This window comes from Bombina bombina, chromosome 5, assembly GCF_027579735.1.
Source record: "Bombina bombina isolate aBomBom1 chromosome 5, aBomBom1.pri, whole genome shotgun sequence".
NCBI classification, from domain to species: domain Eukaryota; kingdom Metazoa; phylum Chordata; class Amphibia; order Anura; family Bombinatoridae; genus Bombina; species Bombina bombina.
The window spans coordinates 237,363,790-237,384,792 of record NC_069503.1 but is presented as its reverse complement, the minus strand read 5'-3'; the positions used below and the strand labels follow the sequence as shown (position 1 = coordinate 237,384,792).

Genomic DNA, 21,003 nt, shown 5'->3' with positions numbered 1-21,003 from the left:
CTGTGCCATGTCTGACGGCATCAGAATGAGGCGCCATGCTTCCAGACAATACGAACGCGAGGTTGAGTTTGCATTGCGCTTAACTTGTAATACCAGCGCACATTTGTGTGTCCAGGTATTACTGAGTGGAGCGCAAATATCTCGTTCATGAAATCACAAATTTGCACTCCCATAGTAATCTAGGCCTTTATTTTTTATTTGTGAAATCAATGTTTTCTTATTTTTCTATGCAATTGCTGAGATAAATACTGAATTACTAAATGATGATTTTCTAAATTTGTTATAATAATGTGCTACAGTAACAGTGTTTTTATAGTAAAATCAAATGGCAATCATTGTGCACATTTCCTGTACAGAACACTGTCTTCTTTAGACATATGAAATAACAGTAAAGAGAATACATGTACAAATGTATGACTAGGGGTATTCATCTACACACATATGTATACAAAAAAACTGTGTACATAAAATCACCTATTCTGCAATTGCAAAATCGATATCTTAGTCAGCCAATATGGCACTAGTTTCCCTAGACATTCACTAGCTTACAAAGTGATCTATAAGATCTTCAAGACATGCTAACTTTTATTCTCACTGAGCAAGAAACTGTATTGCATTGTGATACTCACCTCTGATGCACATTCCTGTAGAGTCCCAACCACTGGTATTAGCATATTTGAATGAGGCGATTTGAGCAATCGCGCTAATAGTGGAATCCCTCCAGCTTTGCGGATTGCGTCTTTATTCTTTGTGCTTTTACTACAGCTCCAAAGAGCCAAAGCTCCACATCTTGCTACATCAATGTCCTTCTCCTGCTCTTGAGTGAGGTTGGATGATCGCATAGGAACACAGTCCAATAATCCAACCTTAGGAATACATATATATACATATAAATAAAATAGCATTATAGAGCCCAACTTTAGTCTCCAACCTCAACTTAGATTAAAAGCTATCTAGCTTATATATTATATCATAATAATAGGAGGAATATAGATTAATTATAGAAATTCAATAAAGCATTGTTTTATTCACTTCATCTAAAATGCACCAAAATGGTGAGCATTGGAAAGCGCAACCCATAGCGCTTTTATTTTTACTCTCATATTATAAGTTGAAAGTAAAATATTAGCCCTAGAGTGAAAGCCTAGGGCATAAACATCTTGATGTCAGATAGTGTGGGTGTGTTAAACCCTCAAATAATAGTAGGTGCACTAACCTGAAGGTCAAATGGTGAAGTTCTTCAGTAAGATTTAAACTATGTTATTCTATTAAAATATATATCTTTTTGTTTCTGCATTAAAGGTTTTAACAGTGATATAAAGGGATATGATATATAACAAGGATTGGGAAGGGCTTAAAGGTCAAAAAGAAAAGAAAGGGGAAGCACCTAAAAAACTCAGCTATAAAAAAATAAGTGTTCAGTGCATTATGTAAACTATATGTTGTAGTGCGATGTAATATAAAATATATATTAAAAACACATGGGTTAAAAAACAGTATTCAATTTATTAAAACATGATATAATTTATAGCAATCAAAAGAAATACTAACTGACCACTGGGGGTTCCAAACAATAAAGTCTAAAAACAAACTATTCAAAGATTGCAATACCGGCAATCTAACAGCTACCTGAATCAAATGATACTCCTGTACACAGAGATAAATATACAATGTGGCCTGTTAAAGTACACAAATGGAATAATCTCCATTTAAATCAATCAGGTATTCTATGATAAATATGCAATCTAGCCTGTTAAAGTGCAGAAATGGTTTAATGTCCCTTTAAAAGGGCTTAAAGGTGTATATGTGTCTGTTTGTGAGTAGATATATGTGTGTATGAATATATTGTGGCCCCAATTTATCAAAGGTCTTGCGGACCTGATCTGACACTGCGGATCAGGTCCGCAAGACCTCGCTAAATGCGGAGAGCAATACACTCTCCGCATTTAACATTGCACCAGCAGCTCACAAGAGCTGCTGATGCAATGCTGCCCCCTGCTGACTCGTGGCCAATCGGCCGCCAGCAGGGAGGTGTCAATCAACCCGATCGTATTCGATCGAGTTGATTTCCGGCGATTCCTGTCCGCCTGCTCAGAGCAGGCGGACAGGGTTATGGAGCAGCGGTCTTTAGACCGCTGCTTCATAACTTGTGTTTCCGTACGGAGCTTGATAAATATGGGCCTGTATGTGTACATATGTATGCGCATACACATATATACATACTCACATATATCTATACATATACACCTTTGAGCCCACCCAGTCCAACATCTTGTCATTTTCCATATGCCATATGCCTATAAATCATTACATTTAATTGGTATAGACAGATTTATGTGTCATATATCTATTTATCAACTAGGCAAATTAAATGGCATAGAATTACCATTCATGCTAGTGTTTGTATTGGTACTCATACATGAAAATCCAGAACAAAAAATTTCTAGCTGTGCTTGCATGTCCTACATTAAACTGGTCGTATTAACTTGGCAGAGCATGTTTGATATCAGGAACCACTATCATCTCGATCTGGTGCACCACAACTATTAGCATCGACTTAATTCGCAAGTTAGCAACTTAACTCTCATAGGGATCTACTCCAGTTTATCTGATTTATGATTCAGAGTGTACTATATGGCTTTTGTAGGGTTTTTCAATTTTAAATGATATTAATCCATTAGAAATATCAGTGAAAACCCTCTTATATTTTAAAATCCATATGTGACACGATAACACCCCTAAGTTACATGGGGGATAGATGAGTTTTAATCTGTCAGAAAACACTTTTCTAGCAGGATTTTTGGCCATTTTAAATTTGATGGACTTGATCTCTAAAACCCCTTTTAGCATTTTTTTAATTTATTCTTTAGTCTATCTAAACTTCCTGTTACTAGTTGGTGTAGGTTTATTAATTGGGACTGCTCTTAAAATGGATGGAAAGTTCTAGAAAAAGAAGAAAATGCCTGAACCGTCTTACCACGTTTTTTTGCACTGGAATTGGATTGAGGACTATAGAGCTTTCAACCTAAAGTTGACAAGAAACCATACTTATGATGTTGAGCAATCACATGTCTGTGGTTCACAAAAGCTAATACCTCTCCAAAAGGAAGGTAAATCTTAAACTTTATAATGGGTTATGTAACATTTTGAAAGGCGTAGAAAAAAGAGTTTTAAAGAAGCATCAGTTGTACTCCTTTATTTGTGTGATTGACGGGTCCTATTCTCACTCAGGGGCCAGCACTGCACAAGAACATTCTTGTCTAATAATAAATGTTGGCACTAAACATAGTCCATTGCCCGCTTGCCATGAGCATGGGCGGACAGGTTCCTGCAGTTTAAATTATAAAAGGGCTATTTAAAACGCAATAATAATCAATTAGTACTAAATTTATGTGCAGTAGTGACAGAATAAAAAATAAATGCTTATTCTCCATATAAAATGGAGTACTCATTTTACCAATTCATGAAAAAATAGAAAATATACAGTATTTACAATAAATTGTAATCACAAAAATATTATTTACTACCATTGCCAGTCAGTGTATCCAAAACCTGCAATCACAACACTTTTCATTAATATATTCCATTAGTTAAAAAAAAAAGAAAAATACTTGTGTCTAAAAGGAACCTAGATTGGCAGATACATATTTTTTTTTATAAATGCAGCTCAATTTTTCTCATCAGTAATTTTTATTACCTGCCTGATGAATTAATTATATTTTTCCAGATGTTAAATAGCATAGATTTTGGATGCATTTGTCATTTAAAATACCCAGCAAAATTGCATTCCAATCTTTCCCAATCTTCTGACCTTTTAAGATCTCAGTCGGAAAGATTTTAATTTTTTTTTTTTATTTCTATCTAGCGTTTCAAATTGGCTTTTTATTAAGTAATTTTCCAGTTCTACAATTTAGTCAAAGTGACCAGCCAGAAAAGGTGGAGTTATTGGTAATACTGTTCAGTGCCCTGCTGAAAATGATTAATTAATGCTGCTCATAAACTTTACAAGTTATAAATCCTCTAGCCATAAATCCCAAAATAATGAAAAGTGCAGGAATTTCAAAATTGGCATAATATATTTACATGCTTGGTGTGTGTAATTTTATGACTGTACAGTCAATATAATTTCATATTGTATAACTCTTTTTTATACCCCAAATAGAAAAATGAATGATTGGCAAAATCTCATCTAAGGTTGACCCCGATTTCAGTCCATTAAAATTTGTGCAATTTAATTGTTTTGCTTCAGTCATTACACCCACAAATAAATAAGTGTTAATGGAGTTAAGTTTTTAAATGTTTTACATTGCTATGGTGCTTTTGCGTGTTTTTTGCACACCTCCATGAAAAAGGGGGATAACCAGCCAATGGAAAACAATTAAAAAAAAGGAAATGTTACTCCAATAGAAGGCGCTAGTATTAAAAAAAAAAAAAAAAAAAAAAAAATTTAATAATAATAATAATAATAATAATAATAATAATAATATATATATATATATATATATATATAAAGGTCAATCAAGATATATTGTTGTTCACAGACCACTATATAGGGCAATATATTTAAATATACATATATGAAAAGTCATATGAGTTTGAAACCAAAAAGAAAAAATTTGTACATATAATATTGCCAAATTTGAGACAAAAAAATACAATGATATTCTGTAATAAATATAAAAATACAGAAAAGGAAACAATGTCCAGAGAGGAACAAATGAAGTAATGTTGTACTTAGAGTCTTATATAGTGTATACTTATAGCTCCAAGTTAGAGATGGATGGATACACAATCTTCATACGACCAAAATCTTCTGATTGGGAATATAGATGGTGGCTGCACTCTTTCCTCACAAGATCAATGTGGTGACTCTAAAATAGGACAACAGAACAAAAGAGTTGCTGCATGTGTGTATCAGTCAGATATAACTTCTTATACAGGGTACTCACATGTGTGAAAGGCACTCAACTATGCCAATAGAAACAAGCTGGATTTTAATCAGCAACCCAGCTGGCTGAACTCCAGTAGTGCTGAAGCCCAGGATCCACAGCATGCAATGTAGGTAGAGGAAACACTCCAGGGAGCGTAAGCTCAAAGATTAACACTTAAGCAATGAGTGTGTTTAAAATATCCAATTGATTTATTAAAACATTAAAATCAAAGATAAAAAACACTTATGCTATCCACAGTGTAATCATAGCATTCAGTGTGAGAAACAATGCAACGCGTTTCTCGGTGAAAACCATTTAATCACGCATATCTGATGAAACGGTTTTCACCGACAAACGCGTTGCATAGTTTCTCTCACTGAATGCTATGATTACACTGTGTAGCATGATTGTTTTTTTTTATCTGTGATTTTAATGCTTTAATAAATCAATTGGATATTTTAAACACACTCATTGCTTAAGTGTTAATCTTTGAGCTTATGCTACCTGGAGGGTTTCCTCTACCTACATTGCATGTTGTGGATCCTGGGATCCAGCACTACCGGAGTTCAGCCAGCTGGGTTGCTTGTTTCCATTGGCATAAATGGGTGCCTTTCATACATGTGAGAACCCTGTATAGCCTTGCCTTGTATAAGAAGTTATATCTGACTGATACACACATGCGGCGCTTCTTTTATTCTGTTGTCCTGTTTTAATGGAAAACAATTTTATCATTAAAAAAAGTGATAAACTGTTATAGTCTAAATAAGAGCACGTTAAATCATGAATTTTTAGCTTCATAGCTATGATCATGTGCGAGAGGTAGGAAAACTAAAGCTTTAAACAACACTCCACATAAATAAATATACACATAGCACACACATTTAAAAAATACATTGTTTGCATGCTTCTTTTTGTATAAGGGAGGTGTTTTTTTTTTTTTTTTTACTTTTGACTTAGAATCTAAACTCTCATTAAGTAAATATATTTATTATAAATATTGCATATTTTGATTTCATTAAAAAGATTATGTAGAAAAAAATATATTGTATATCATAGCATATTATTATTATTATTCTTTATTTATAAAGCGCCAACAGATTCCGCAGCATATGATAAGGGACATTAAAATCCCAATAAAATATTTAATAAAGGAAAATATAATAACATTGTAATATGCATTGTTATTTATTTGGCCTGCTTTTGCCATAAAATACTTCTGAATTTTTTTTTTCAACATCATGCCTCCATCACATTTAATGGTTACATTTACCTGAGCCTGCAACATTTTACACACTGACTGGTTGCCTTAGAGCACAAGATCATTAGGATACTGCAAAGTAGCCTGGGAACACGGATCCCACCAGGAATTTCAAGAGGTGTTTTTTTTTTTTTTTAAATGATCTTATATTCCCAAATCTTGTAAATTGTGCTAACAAATTGGCAGTTTAAAATGACTATAAAAATGTACTTTGCAATACAATGCACAATTGGTTTTATCAGAGCACAACCTTAATTACATCTGTTCCTAAATGACCACAGGAAAAAAAGGAGACCAGAATCAGAATCATGGGTTCCACCAAGTTTTTCAAAGCTGTGTATCCCAACAAATCTCTCGGATGGCAAAACCAGTGTTCTCTATAGAAAATGTTTCTATTGGGGGCAGTGTAATACTTAGTAATATTATAACATTTTTCTGTTATTTATAAATGTTATGTAAGCTATCCAAAGCACAAATAAATTATTTAATTTAACATAAATTGGTTTAATAATATTATGTGCAACAAAAAAATGAGCTAATTTTAGTTTGAATTTGGCTTAAATTTTAGCCGGGCGGTCAGAAAAATTGGCTGGGTGTGTAGCCCATTAAATATGTCCTGGGGAGAACACTGAAAACACTTATGTATACAAATTTGTAGTACAGTGTATATATACACAATTTGACGCATTGTATATATACACAATTTGACTTAAATGCTCCTTTAAAATTAAACAATTATAATATGAATTTATTTTTTGTTTGTAGAGAAAAATAAAAAACATGGCTTTATGAAAAGTGTTATTGATTTTAACAGTTTACATTTTTTTTATCAAATAGTTAAAACAGTTGAGTATAAAACTAATTTTCTTTACCACTTGTAGCAAGAAGAGATTTGCTCACAAAAGAATACATATTATAGCACTCTAGGCTTGTGAATGTTGAATACTATATGTAAATAACTGGGTTACAAGATATTGACATATGCTAGTGAATTTAAATTAAAATATAACTTTTAATAATATTTATTAAAATAGGATTTGAAATTAAAAACACACTTAGGCTGCATAAGGTAGTAGATACATATAAATTGAGTATTGTGTGGTTCTGCTTCACTTGTTCCCAACCTCTTTGTAACTTTCCAGTATTGTTAGAAGTGGTAGCTCATCTAGTGACTGTTTGGAAAATTTTATTTAGGTTGTCTATTCCATACATAATTTATATTAATTATTACAATGGTAGATTTGTTATATACTTTCCAATTCCACACTTTAAGTTAAAAGGTAACAATGTAGTACGTGGCCTGAGGTAAAAGATAGATAGAATATAGATTGATAGTTATCTGTCCCCTTATCTGATAATGTTATTAGATGTAATTCTATGTAACTTGTACACCCTAAGATTCTGGTTATCAGATAGATTTGTTAATAGACACACTATTCAATATTGAAATTATTTGCATACACTTTATGATTCAAAGTTTATTTAAAGTTTAGCGGTGTTTTGATATTTCTATCTTTTATGACCCACAATCTGTACTAGGTACTTCCAATATTGTTTGTATGATTCTCCTACCGATTTTAACAGTAGCTGAATTATCTTGTTTTTAATTCTGGAGAGAGACGCTACTTATTCAGTGTTCAGATAGTAGCTAAATAATATTTGTGCGTGTTAACACTGCTCCTCGCACACTAAGTAGAGAGCGTAGAGGGTGATTGGTCCATGTAATAGACTGGCTAAGCAATCGGCTTGTCAGTGTTAACGTCACTCCTCTCACTCTAAAAGTGTAACGTTATTTGTAGCTTCTAAATGCAACTACTGTTTCTCTCTTTTCAAATCTGCAATGTCGGCAGATTGTTTACTGGTACACATTAAGTAATTGTTGCCTGACACGATTCTACAAAATTATGGTTAGAAAGGTCATTGCCTATTAACAAAAGAAGTGCAAACAGTGACTAGATTAGTTTCCCTTCTCTTACGCTCACTCTGAGCATAACAGTTTCGTTTTTAAAGGGTAGCTTGTCAGTTTACAACTAAAAATACAGTATGTTTTGCAAATGCTAAACGTTTTAGTTACAACTAGTACTAAAGCCCGTGTACACGGGCCATTTTTTGCAGTACAGCGGTCCCACCCCTTGCCCTCTCCCCCCTCTCTTTTGCTCTCTCTTCCCCCCTTTCTTTTGCTTTCTCTCCCCCCTCTCTTTTGCTTTCTCTCCCCCCTCTCCTTTGCTCTCTCTCTCTCCCCTCTTTTGCTCTCTCCCTCCTTTCTTTTGCTCTCTCTCCCCCCTCTTTTGTTCTCCCCCCCCCTCTTTGGCTCTCCTCCACCCTCTTTGGCTCTCTCCCCCACTCTTTGGCTCTCTCCCCTCTTTTGCTCTCTCTCCTCTTTGGCTCTCCCCCCCTTTGGCTCTCTCCCCCCCCCCCCCCCTTTGGCTCTCTCCCCCCCCCCTTTGGCTCCCCTCCCCCCTTTGGCTCTCCCCCCCCCCCTTTGGCTCTCTCTCCCCCCTCTTTTGCTCTCTCTCCTCTTTGGCTCTCTCTCTCCCCCTTCTTTGGCCCTCCCCTCCCCTTTGCCCCCCCTCTTTGGCTCCCCCCCCCCCTCTTTTGCTCTCTCTCTCTCTCCCCTCTTTGGCTCTCTCCCCCCTCTTTTGTTCTCTCCCCCCTCTTTGGCTCTCTCCCCCCCCTCTTTGGCTCTCCCTCCCCCTCTTTGGCTCTGCCCCCCCCCCCCTCTTTGGCTCTCCCCCCCTCTTTGGCTCTGCCGCCCCCTCTTTGGCTCTCTCTCCCCCCTCTTTGGCTCTCTCTCCCCCCTCTTTGGCTCTCTCTCCTTTTTGGCTCTTTTTCCTCTTTGGCTCTCCCCCCCCCCCTTCTCTTTAGCTCTCCCCCCCTTCTCTTTGGCTCTCCCCCCCCTTCTCTTTGGCTCTCCCCCTTTGGCTCTCCCCCCCCCCTTCTCTTTGGCTCTCTCTCCCCCCCTTCTCTTTGGCTCTCTCTCCCCCCTTCTCTTTGGCTCTCTCTCCCCCCTTTGGCTCTCTCTCCCCTCTTTGTCCCTTCTCCCCCCCTCTCCGGCTCCTTCTCCCCCCCTCTCCTGCTCCCTCTCTTGCTCTGTCTTGAAGTCTTCACATCGCGGGACCCCGCCCGACCACGCCCCATAGCGGCGGCACCCGCCCGGCCACGCCCATCGCGACGCCCGGCCACGCCCTATCGCGTCGGCACCCGCCCGGTCACGCCCATCGCGACGTCCGGCCACGCCCCCATCGCAACGCTCCCGTCGGCCACAAACAGCTGTGAGGTCTGGGGAGCGTGTGGCCGCTTCTCACGCAGCACACCTCACAGCTGTTGAGTAGCTCGCGCTCCATATCTCTTGCCACAGGCTGTTTCAATCAGCTTACCTCGCGCTCCCCAGACCTCACAGCTGTTTGTGTACCTCGCGCTCCCTATCTCAAGGCCAAGTGTTTGTCTCTACTGCGCATGACGGCTTCAGACAAACACTTGGCCTTTTATAATATAGGATTGTCAACAGTGCTTGCTCTCTTCTTATTACTGGAGGCTTAAAGGGACAGTTTACTCAAACATTTTCTCCCCTTTAATTTGTTCCCAATGATCCACTTTACCTGCTGGAGTGTATTAAATTGTTTACAAGTAGCTCCTTTACCCTTATATTGGCATTTGAAATTGTTGATTTAGCATGTGGTATCCCCACCTATTCTGAAAGTTTGTGGCCGCGCGTACCAGCTATAGATAAGCTTTGTAAACACAGCCAGCAGAAGACATTACAATCCCAGTAGGATATAGCAGAGATAAGGTAATAAAATTTTGATTTTCCATTGTTCTCTCAAAGTACTGGTGATTGTTTTAAGGACAGATATAAGATAAAGAAGCATTTAAATGTACACAATGTGATAAAGTAATGAGATCTGATTATACCTACAAGCTCAACCCATTTTATTAGGTTGTGGCTTCAAAACACAAAATCAGAGCTTTAATATACACAAATAAGCCTTAAAAAGCAAATCTCATATATTTTATACTCTGCAGCTGGTAAAAAAAGCAATTGTAAACACATTAAGGGAAAAACTATTTTACAGTATACTGTCTCTTTAAAGGTAAATTGTTGTGATGGTGGAAACAGACCACCTGTAACTATATTATTAGCAGTATTGACTACAGTAATTTATATGCAGCTTAAGGCTTGCCTAAAAACACAGGAGCTCCTAGGACTCCTCACCATTTCCCTATCATTCCTGACATGTTTCGCCGTGACCCGGCTTTTTCAAAGGAACTCCTGTGTTTTTAGGCAAGCCTTAAGCTGCATATAAATTACTGTAGTCGATACTGCTAATAATATAGTTACAGGTGGTCTGTTTCCACCATCACAACAATTTACCTTTAAGCCTCCAGTAATAAGAAGAGAGCAAGCACTGTTGACAATTGTAACTAAAACGTTTAGCATTTGCAAAACATACTGTATTTTTAGTTGTAAACTGACAAGCTACCCTTTAAAAACGAAACTGTTATGCTCAGAGTGAGCGTAAGAGAAGGGAAACTAATCTAGTCACTGTTTGCACTTCTTTTGTTAATAGGCAATGACCTTTCTAACCATAATTTTGTAGAATCGTGTCAGGCAACAATTACTTAATGTGTACCAGTAAACAATCTGCCGACATTTCAGATTTGAAAAGAGAGAAACAGTAGTTGCATTTAGAAGCTACAAATAACGTTACACTTTTAGAGTGAGAGGAGTGACGTTAACACTGACAAGCCGATTGCTTAGCCAGTCTATTACATGGACCAATCACCCTCTACGCTCTCTACTTAGTGTGTGAGGAGCAGTGTTAACACGCACAAATATTATTTAGCTACTATCTGAACACTGAATAAGTAGCGTCTCTCTCCAGAATTAAAAACAAGATAATTCAGCTACTGTTAAAATCGGTAGGAGAATCATACAAACAATATTGGAAGTACCTAGTACAGATTGTGGGTCATAAAAGATAGAAATATCAAAACACCGCTAAACTTTAAATAAACTTTGAATCATAAAGTGTATGCAAATAATTTCAATATTGAATAGTGTGTCTATTAACAAATCTATCTGATAACCAGAATCTTAGGGTGTACAAGTTACATAGAATTACATCTAATAACATTATCAGATAAGGGGACAGATAACTATCAATCTATATTCTATCTATCTTTTACCTCAGGCCACGTACTACATTGTTACCTTTTAACTTAAAGTGTGGAATTGGAAAGTATATAACAAATCTACCATTGTAATAATTAATATAAATTATGTATGGAATAGACAACCTAAATAAAATTTTCCAAACAGTCACTAGATGAGCAACCACTTCTAACAATACTGGAAAGTTACAAAGAGGTTGGGAACAAGTGAAGCAGAACCACACAATACTCAATTTATATGTATCTACTACCTTATGCAGCCTAAGTGTGTTTTTAATTTCAAATCCTATTTTAATAAATATTATTAAAAGTTATATTTTAATTTAAATTCACTAGCATATGTCAATATCTTGTAACCCAGTTATTTACATATAGTATTCAACATTCACAAGCCTAGAGTGCTATAATATGTATTCTTTTGTGAGCAAATCTCTTCTTGCTACAAGTGGTAAAGAAAATGACTATTAATACATTAGCACCAACACCCGAAATAAACTAGAGATTACTAATTTGCTATTACTCAAGGGTGACATTTAGGCCTTGTTTAAAATAATTTCTGGCAGTGCCATTGGCTTTGTTATATATTCAGAGTATAAAACTAACTCTGACTTTGTTGCATTATTCCATAAATAGAGAATCAGAAATGTCTGCAGATTGTTCTATACTTACCAATCTCTTGATGCCGCCATACTGTCTAACAGTCCTTCGAGCACGTCTAAACTTTGCAACGTTTGCAATGGTTTCTGCTGCAAGACGTTTTAAGTCTTTGTCTTGAGAATCAAGTATTTTAACCATAGTTTGTAGACCCCCAAGTTCAGCAATGGCTCTTCGGATTTGTGAGTTGTGGCTAATATCCTTTAGAATCTTTAAAGAGCCAATCTAATGGAATGGAAAGCATTTTAGATAATCAATATTTTTATTTTAATCTTTCCTACACTGATATAATTTTACATGGCTTGCTTTATTTTATTTAGTGTATATATATATATATATATATACACACTATATATATATATATATATATATATATATATATATATATATATACACAGAGAGAGAGAGAGAGAGAGAGAGAGAGAGAGAGAGAGAGAGAGAGAGAGAGAGAGAGTAAAATGTCTCTTTACCAATAACTGATAACGATAACTGACTATATACTGTCAGTTATGCTGTGTATGTGTTATTAGTATTTGAAGTCATATAAATACATTTACTGAATATGTTATTTTAGCATCTTTTTCAACGCACATTTAAACAAAAACACAAAAACAGTGGAACCATTCACACTAAGCAGAAGCTTACTGGCAGGGATGATAATTATTCATAATGTTTCTCTATTGGGAAACATAAACAGATCTGAAGGTGAGATACGACGGTTCATGGTCCAAGTTATGTTAAATTCAGTATAAACTAAACAGGTCTGAGGTGTCTGCCTTCCTTCATATATTTTTATATTTAACCTTTGGGGTCATCACTGAATAATTTAGATATTAGGCTGCTCTGTGAATTCAAAATAATAACCATTAAGTACTGTCTAAGTGAAACCAAAATGTCTTATTTTGAAGTAAGGTCTCATCTTCAACCACTTTCTTTTTACACTCGAAAATATATTTCTTTAAAGGACCTTGTTGAATTCAACAGTCTGTGATAAAATGAACCATCTCTGTTCTCTGTGATGAGCTGTACATTGATTACAACGTTCTTAACCATAAGATGCATATTACACATCAATTTATTGGTAATTTAAAAAATATTATGGATGATATTAATATTTTTAAGGGATAATTTAATCTTTACAATTTACACAATGCTTTTTGACAGTTCTTGTGCAATTTATAAGACAACCATTTTTTAATACAAATAAAAAATATATGAAAGTCCCCAAAAGGATGTTTTTATAGCAGGAACATTTTTAAATCAATAAACAACCAAAGAATATGCAATTAAAATATTGTATCAAAGTTCCTTACCTTACACTTAATTTCCTCTGTATCGAGCAAGTTAATTAGAACCTCAAGTCCTCCGACATCTCTAATAGCCAGTTGACATGTCTCTTGAGAGAGATTAAAATCCCTCATTGAGCATAAGGCAATCACTGTAGCCGTTTGGTTTCCACCCTAAATGGAAGGGCATATTGAATATTTGATATAATACTACAGTATATTTTGATATAATACTACAATATATTTTATATACATGTACATAAAAATGGGGTAAATTCTATACTTCCTACAAAATTCTGTCTAGTAATTGGTTTTATCAGAGCACAACCTCAATTACAGCTGTTCCTAAATGACCACAGAAAAAAAGGAGACCAGGATCATGGGTTCCACCAAGTTTTTCAAAGGTGTGTACATTTTTCCTATTGGTTTTAACTGTGAGAACTCCCAAAACTCCCAGAAGGCCATTGCTGCTCACCTAACAAGGTTGAAGATAGTCTTGGAATAGGATATATACCAGGAACATTTGGAGTTCATTAGAATTTTTATTTAAAAATTATTTTTTATTTATGGAGGAGAGTGCAGGCCAAATGGGATCCTATAGGCATTGGAAGAGTGTTAGGAAGAGCGAGATGGAGGTTAGAAGGGTTTCTCTGGTTTTAGTAGACTGTTGTGCGGCGTACGAGGGAGAGGTTACATAGTGGCTATATTGCAGGTTAGTGGTGCTTGGAGTAGTTAGAGATAATTGTGGTTGGGGGCAAGGTTTGTTAAGGTTAATTCTTGTTGGAGGATGTCCTGGTTAAGGTTTCAGTGCAGTAACACTAAGAGGCAACAGTGGAAATGTGGCTGGAGTAAGAAGTTCTTTATTGAGATGTCACCACTTGCTACTAGGATTGTAGCAAAACTAAAGTGTTGAAGATCCACCAACACCAGAGAGCTCTAAATACACTGGCATTCAATATTCTGCTCTTAGAATTATCTATGCCAAATACTAACTGAACTTAGATCATGATGGCACTGTTCCTCCTCACAAAGTACTGAGAAAGCAAATACTGCATTTGCCACTTCTTGTCATCAAGCACAGAACACCATTATGTTTTAAAGAGGAAAACAGGAAAATGTATTTGAAACATCTATGATTCTGAAGATTCAAAGGCATCTACTTATCAAGCCGTCAACTTACTTGCATTCGACGGCACCAATACGCTCGCCTAAGATCGCTTAACATCGCTGCTGCCGCAGACCTGAATGCATTCTCCTAAATGATCAAAAAAGCTGTCAAAAAGCCGCGCACCAAGTACGGGGCGATGAGCAGTGGACTGTTGTTAACTAACAGTCATCGATCTCTCTGCTCTTCGGCTTTTTCCCAGCATTATTGGTACCCTGTCACTAAACATCCACACTATACTATAGTGTTTACCCCCTATACCGCCACTCCCGGAGCCCACCGCAACTCTAATAAATGTATTAACCCCTAAACCGCTGCTTACGGACCCCGCCGGAACTAAATAAAGTGTTTAACCCCTAAACCGCCGCTCACGGAGCCCACCGCCACCTACATTATATTTATTAACCCCTAATCTGCCTCCCCCTACACCGCCACCACCTACATTATACTTATTAACCCCTAATCTGCCGCCCCCTACACCGCCGCCACCTACATTATACTTATTAACCCCTAATCTGCCGCCCCCTACACCGTCGCCACCTACATTATACTTATTAACCCCTAATCTGTCGCCCTCTACACCGCCGCCACCTACATTATACTTATTAACCCCTAATCTGCCGCCCCCTACACCGCCGCCACCTATATTATATTTATTAACCCTTAATCTGTCCCCCCTACACCGCCGCCACTATATTAAATTTATTAACCCCTAAACCTGTCTAACCCTAACCCTAACACCCACTAACTTAAATATAATTTAAATAAATCTAAATAAATATTCATATCATTAAATAAATTATTCCTATTTAAAACTAAATACTTACCTATAAAATAAACCCTAAGCTAGCTACAATATAACTAATAGTTACATTGTAGCTAGCTTAGGGTTTATTTTTATTTTACAGGCAAGTTTGTATTTATTTTAACTAGATACAATAGTTATTAAATAGTTATTAACTATTTAATAACTTCCTAGTTAAAATAAAACCTAACCTAAGTTACAATTACACCCAACATTACACTATAATTAAATAAATTCCCTAAAATAAATACAATTAAATAAAATTAAATACAATTATCTAAAGTACAAAACCCCCCCACTAAATTACAGAAAATAATAAAAAATTACAAGATTTTTAAGCTAATTACCCCTAATTTAATCCCCCTAACAAAATAAAAAAGCCCCCAAAAATAAAAAAAGCCCTACCCTACACTAAATTACAAATAGCCCTTAAAAGGGCCTTTTGCGGGGCATTCCCCCAAAGTAATCAGCTCTTTTACCTGTAACAAAAAATTACAAACCCCCCCAACATTAAAACCCACCACCCACACAACCAACCCTACTCTAAAACCCACCCAATACCCCCTTAAAAAAAACCTAACACTAACCCCTTGAAGATCACCTTACTGTGAGAAGTCTTCACCCAACCGGGCCAAAGTCCTCAACGAATCCGGCAGAAGTGGTCCTCCAGACGGTGCAGAAGTCTTCATCCAGACGACATCTTCTATCTTCAAGCATCCGGCGCGGAGGGGGTCCATCTTCAAGACGTCCTACGCGGAGCATCCTCTTCTGACGACGTCTTCTTGATGAATGAAGGTACCTTTAAGTGACGTCATCCAAGATGGCATCCCTTCAATTCCGAATGGCTGAAAGGATTCTATCAGCCAATCGGAATTAAGGTAGAAAAAATCCTATTAGCTGATGCAATCAGACAATAGGATTGAAGTTCAATCCTATTGGCTGATGCAATCAGCCAATAGGATTAAGCTCGCATTCTATTGGCTGTTCCAATCAGCCAATAAAATGCGAGCTCAATCCTATTGGCTGATTGGATCAGCCAATAGGATTGAACTTGAATCCTATTGCTGATTGCATCAGCCAATAGGATTTTTTCAACCTTAATTCCGATTGGCTGATAGAATTCTATCAGCCAATCGGAATCTAAGTGACGCCATCTTGGATGACGTCACTTAAAGGAACCTTCATTCGTCGGGTAGTCGTCGGATAAAGAGGATGCTCTGCATCGGATGTCTTGAAGATGGACCCGCTCCGCGTCGGATGGATGAAGATAGAAGATGCCGTCTGGATGAAGACTGCTGCCCGTCTGGAGGACCACTTCGCCCAGCTTGGATGAAGACTTCTCCCGGCTTCAGCGAGGACTTCGGCCCGGTTGGATGAAGATTTCTGCCGTTTCCTTGAGGATGGATGTCCGGTCTTCAGAACTGTAAGTCGATCTTCAGGGAGTTAGTGTTTTTTTAAGGGTGTATTGGGTGGGTTTTATTTTTAGGTTAGGGTTTGGGCCTGCAAAAGAGCTAACTGCCCTTTTAAGGGCAATGCCCATCCAAATGCCCTTTTCAGGGCAATGGGGAGCTTAGTTTTTTTTAGATAGTATTTTATTTGGGGGGTTGGTTGTGTGTGTAGTGGGTTTTACTGTTGGGGGGGTTGTTTGTATTTTTTTTTTTACAGGTAAAAGAGCTGATTACTTTGGGGCAATGCCCCGCAAAAGGCCCTTTTAAGGGCTATTGGTAGTTTAGTTTAGGCTATGTTTTTTTTTTGGGGGGGGGGGTCCTTTTTTATTTTGATAGGGCTATTAGATTAGGTGTAATTAGTTTAAATACCTGTAATTTGTTTATTACTTTCTGTAATTTAGTGTTTGTTTCTTTTTGTACTTTAGCTAATTTAATTTAGGTAATTGTATTTAACTTATTAAATGTATTTAATAATAGTGTAGTGATAGGTGTTATTGTAACTTAGGTTAGGTTTTATTTTACAGGTACTTTTGTATTTATTTTAGCTAGGTAGTTATTAAATAGTTAATAACTATTTAATAACTATTGTACCTAGTTAAAATACATACAAACTTGCCTGTAAAATAAAAATAAACCCTAAGCTAGCTACAATGTAACTATTAGTTATATTGTAGCTAGCTTAGGGTTTATTTTATAGGTAAGTATTTAGTTTTAAATATGAATAATGTAGTTAATTATAGTAATTTTATTTAGATTTATTTAAATTATATTTAAGTTAGGTGGTGTTAGGGTTAGGGTTAGACTAAGGTTTAGGGGTTAATACATTTAGTATAGTGGCAGGGACGTTGGGGACGGCAGATTAGGGGTTAATAAGTGTAGGTAGGTTGTGGCGACATTGGGTGCGGCAGATTAAGAGTTAATAAATAAAATGTAGGTGTCGGCGATGTTGGGGGCAGCAGATTAGGGGTTCATAAGTATAATGTAGGTGGTGGCGATGTCCGGAGTGGCAGATTAGAGGTTAAAAAATATAATGCAGGTATTGGCGATGTCGGGGGCGGCAGATTAGGGGTTAATAAGTGTATGATTAGGGGTGTTTAGACCCGGGGTTCATGTTAGGGTGTTAGGTGTAGACATACATTTTATTTCCCCATAGGAATCAATGTGGCTGCATTAGTGAGTTTTACGCTGCTTTTTTGCAGGTGTTAGACTTTTTCTCAGCCAGCTCTCCCCAATGATACCTATGGGGAAATCGTGCATGAGCACGTACGACCAGCTCACCGCTGACTTAAGCAGCGCTGGTATTGGAGTGCGGTAATGAGCAAAAGTTTGCTCAACGCTCACTTCTTGCCTTTTAACTCCGGGTTTGCAAAAACCCTTAATACCAGCGCTGCAGGTAAGTGAGCGGTGGCACAAAACTGCTCGTTTGCACCGCATAGCCTCTAACGCAAAACTCGTAATCTAGCAGTAAGTTTCCAATCAAATTTTAAAAAGCATGCAAATTCTAAGATAAAAGGTTTTTGCCACTAAATTAGCTAGTATTTTTTTATTAAAAAAACAAAAAATGTACATTTGTGTGAAGTGTGATTTTATCCTAGAAAGAAGGACATCAGAATGATTGCAATTGTTCTAGCCCCCAAACTGGTCAGTCCAGTCCTGGAAGAAGGATTTAGGTTTCTTCAAATGCTTTATATTGTATTGCTGATGTATCTTCTGTGTAATATATTTTACTGTATACGTGTTCATTAATTAGCTAATTGAAGCTATGAATACAGGTATTTTAAATGTTGTGTTAGGTTATTTGTTCTAATTTATTTTTGCAATATTTGAGCATAAAAGATATTTACTGTGCCCCAGCTAGTAATCATTTCTAAAACCATAATAATTATATGCGCTAATGTTATTATATTTAAACTCAAGTGTTACATTTACGTTATCTAATAAAAAATAATTTTTGTATTATAGGACCTCGGAGAGTTACATGTTCTCTGAGGCTTGGAAATAGGCCCAGTGCTAGACCTTTTATTTAGGTAACATAGCCAACTATGATTTATGAGGTAGCAGATTAAAGGAAAAACAGTTTTAACGTGGTAAACTTGGGATGGCATATTGACTAAGGTTTCAAATAAGCCTGTCTCTATATAGTAAATAATATAATTCATCAAAACATTTGTGGGGAAGTCAATCTGAACAAGTTTACTTAAAGAGAACATGCTGTGCCCGCACTGTATCATGAGCTCATTTGGTAAATTCAATTATATGTGGGTGGTTTATTACTCATATGAGGGTCAAAAAAGCTGCTGTAAACTGAAACTTTATCAAAGAAAGTACAATTCTATCTCATTCCTCATTAAAGGACTAATGTCAATGTATTTTAATGTAGAATAAAATAGCTTATCATTGGTATATTTGCCACAGGCCTACTTTTTTATTTGGGAGGGGGGGGGTTGGATGGTGTCAGATTTTGAGGAGTCGCTTGCTGGCATAACATCTTACCAACCCCCACTACTGCTTTTATTTTTAATTTTATTGTTTGTATGATTTAGCAGGTACCTGTCATTTATTTGTCATAGACAAATGATACCCTGCACAATGTTTGAATCTAGGAACAGAACCTAGTAGGAACACATACAGAAAATTGGCAATTCCCCCAAAAATAAAAATTGTTAGGTTTAATTCCAAATACAAAAATAACCAAATAAAGGGGTATATCATTAGGTCGAGCAAACTAAAGACAATCATTAAGGACAGCACAGCCTTTGATGTACCCACTGACACATTAATAAAGATCCAGTTTACTAAAATTGTTTTAGGTGTAATTCCCCTTTTCAAAGTTCATTGAAGGCCAGAGGGTGCATGGAGAGACCATTTACCATTTGGGTTAGGGTTGAAGGGGTTACTTACGGCTCTATATGTGTAGGTCACAATTAGGGTTAATAAATGTTCTGTTTCAGTGGTTCAGGGTTTATCAGTGCCCTATATGTGTGCTTTGTGTAATTGCTTTGTAATCGCTGATCTATATGTGTGGCTTGAAGAAATGGTTAAACACTGCTCTATATGTGTGCCTCCAAAAAAGTGTCATTGCTCTATGTCTAGCTCACAAAAGAGTTAATCAATGCTCAATATGTGTGTTTAACATAAATGTCTAATCTCTGATCTATATGTGTGGCTCCCTGAGTGGTTAATCACTCCTCTACATCTGTGCTTCATTAAACGCTGTTCTATATGTATGGCTCAAAGAAAAGATTAAACACTGCTCTATGGGCACGTGATTTTTTATCATTTGAAAACTAACCACGCTCAAAGTAAAAAATTGGCACTGCCGCATTATTGCACGTATTACGAGTTGAAATTGAAAAGGGAGCGAACGAGCAAAAGAATGGGGCGGAATTCGGGTTTCACAACTGCACTAACTCATTCTACCCAGACTTCTATGGGGCGTGCTGAAGAAATGCCTACTAGTTATCGCTTGCGCGCTAACCTGACACTGTGCTAGATCATTTGTGCTAAAGCCGAAGGTGCACTATGAATACTTTAAATTCCTATGTTCTTCACTAGAATAAAATGTTCTTATTCTTTTGAAATATAAATTTCGATATATATTTTTTTTAAATATATATCTATATGAATATTTACAGATCTAGATATAATATAATATAATATATATATATATATATATATATATATATATATATATATATATATATATATATATATATATATATATATGTATGTATGTATATAATGGAACTTATCTAAAAATCATTAAATGCCCTTTAATGTATATTACCAAGAACAAAATAATGCATATAAGATCCAAAAATTAAAATGCAAATTATATTTTCATAGGTACATTACTGGCTGTAACTAAAGAGGAACAGGACTTGGAAATTTTAAACAACATTCCAATTTACTTCTATTACCTAATTTGCTTCATTCTTTAGATAGACTTTAATGAAGAAATAGCAATGCACACGGTGAACCAATCACAGGAGGCATCTATGTGCAGCTACCAATCAGCAGCTACTAAGCATATCTAGATATGCTTTTCAGCAAAGAATATCAAGAGAATGAAGCAAAATAGATAATAGAAGTAAATTAGAAAGTTGTTTATAATTGTATGCTCTTTCTAAATCATGAAAGAAAAAATTTGGGTTTCATGTCCCTTTAACTAACAGTCATCGATCTCGCTGCTATTCAGCTTTTCCCCAGTTTTATTTATACCCTGTCACTAAACACCGCCACTATACTAAAATGTTTAACCCCTATCCCTCTGCTCCCAGAACC

General features: G+C 36.4%; 1 protein-coding gene across 2 annotated transcripts in view; it reads right to left on the bottom strand.

The window, feature by feature from the left end:
* The window catches only part of ODAD2 (outer dynein arm docking complex subunit 2), a 296,623-nt gene that overhangs the window by 200,208 nt on the left and 75,412 nt on the right, over positions 1-21,003 (bottom strand). For both annotated transcript variants that reach the window (XM_053713898.1, XM_053713899.1), the window contains 3 exons: positions 13,329-13,475; positions 12,031-12,240; positions 630-866 (listed from right to left, as the gene is read on the bottom strand). In XM_053713898.1, coding sequence (XP_053569873.1) covers positions 630-866; positions 12,031-12,240; positions 13,329-13,475 — 594 coding nt within the window. The remainder of the gene's footprint in view (positions 1-629; positions 867-12,030; positions 12,241-13,328; positions 13,476-21,003) is intronic.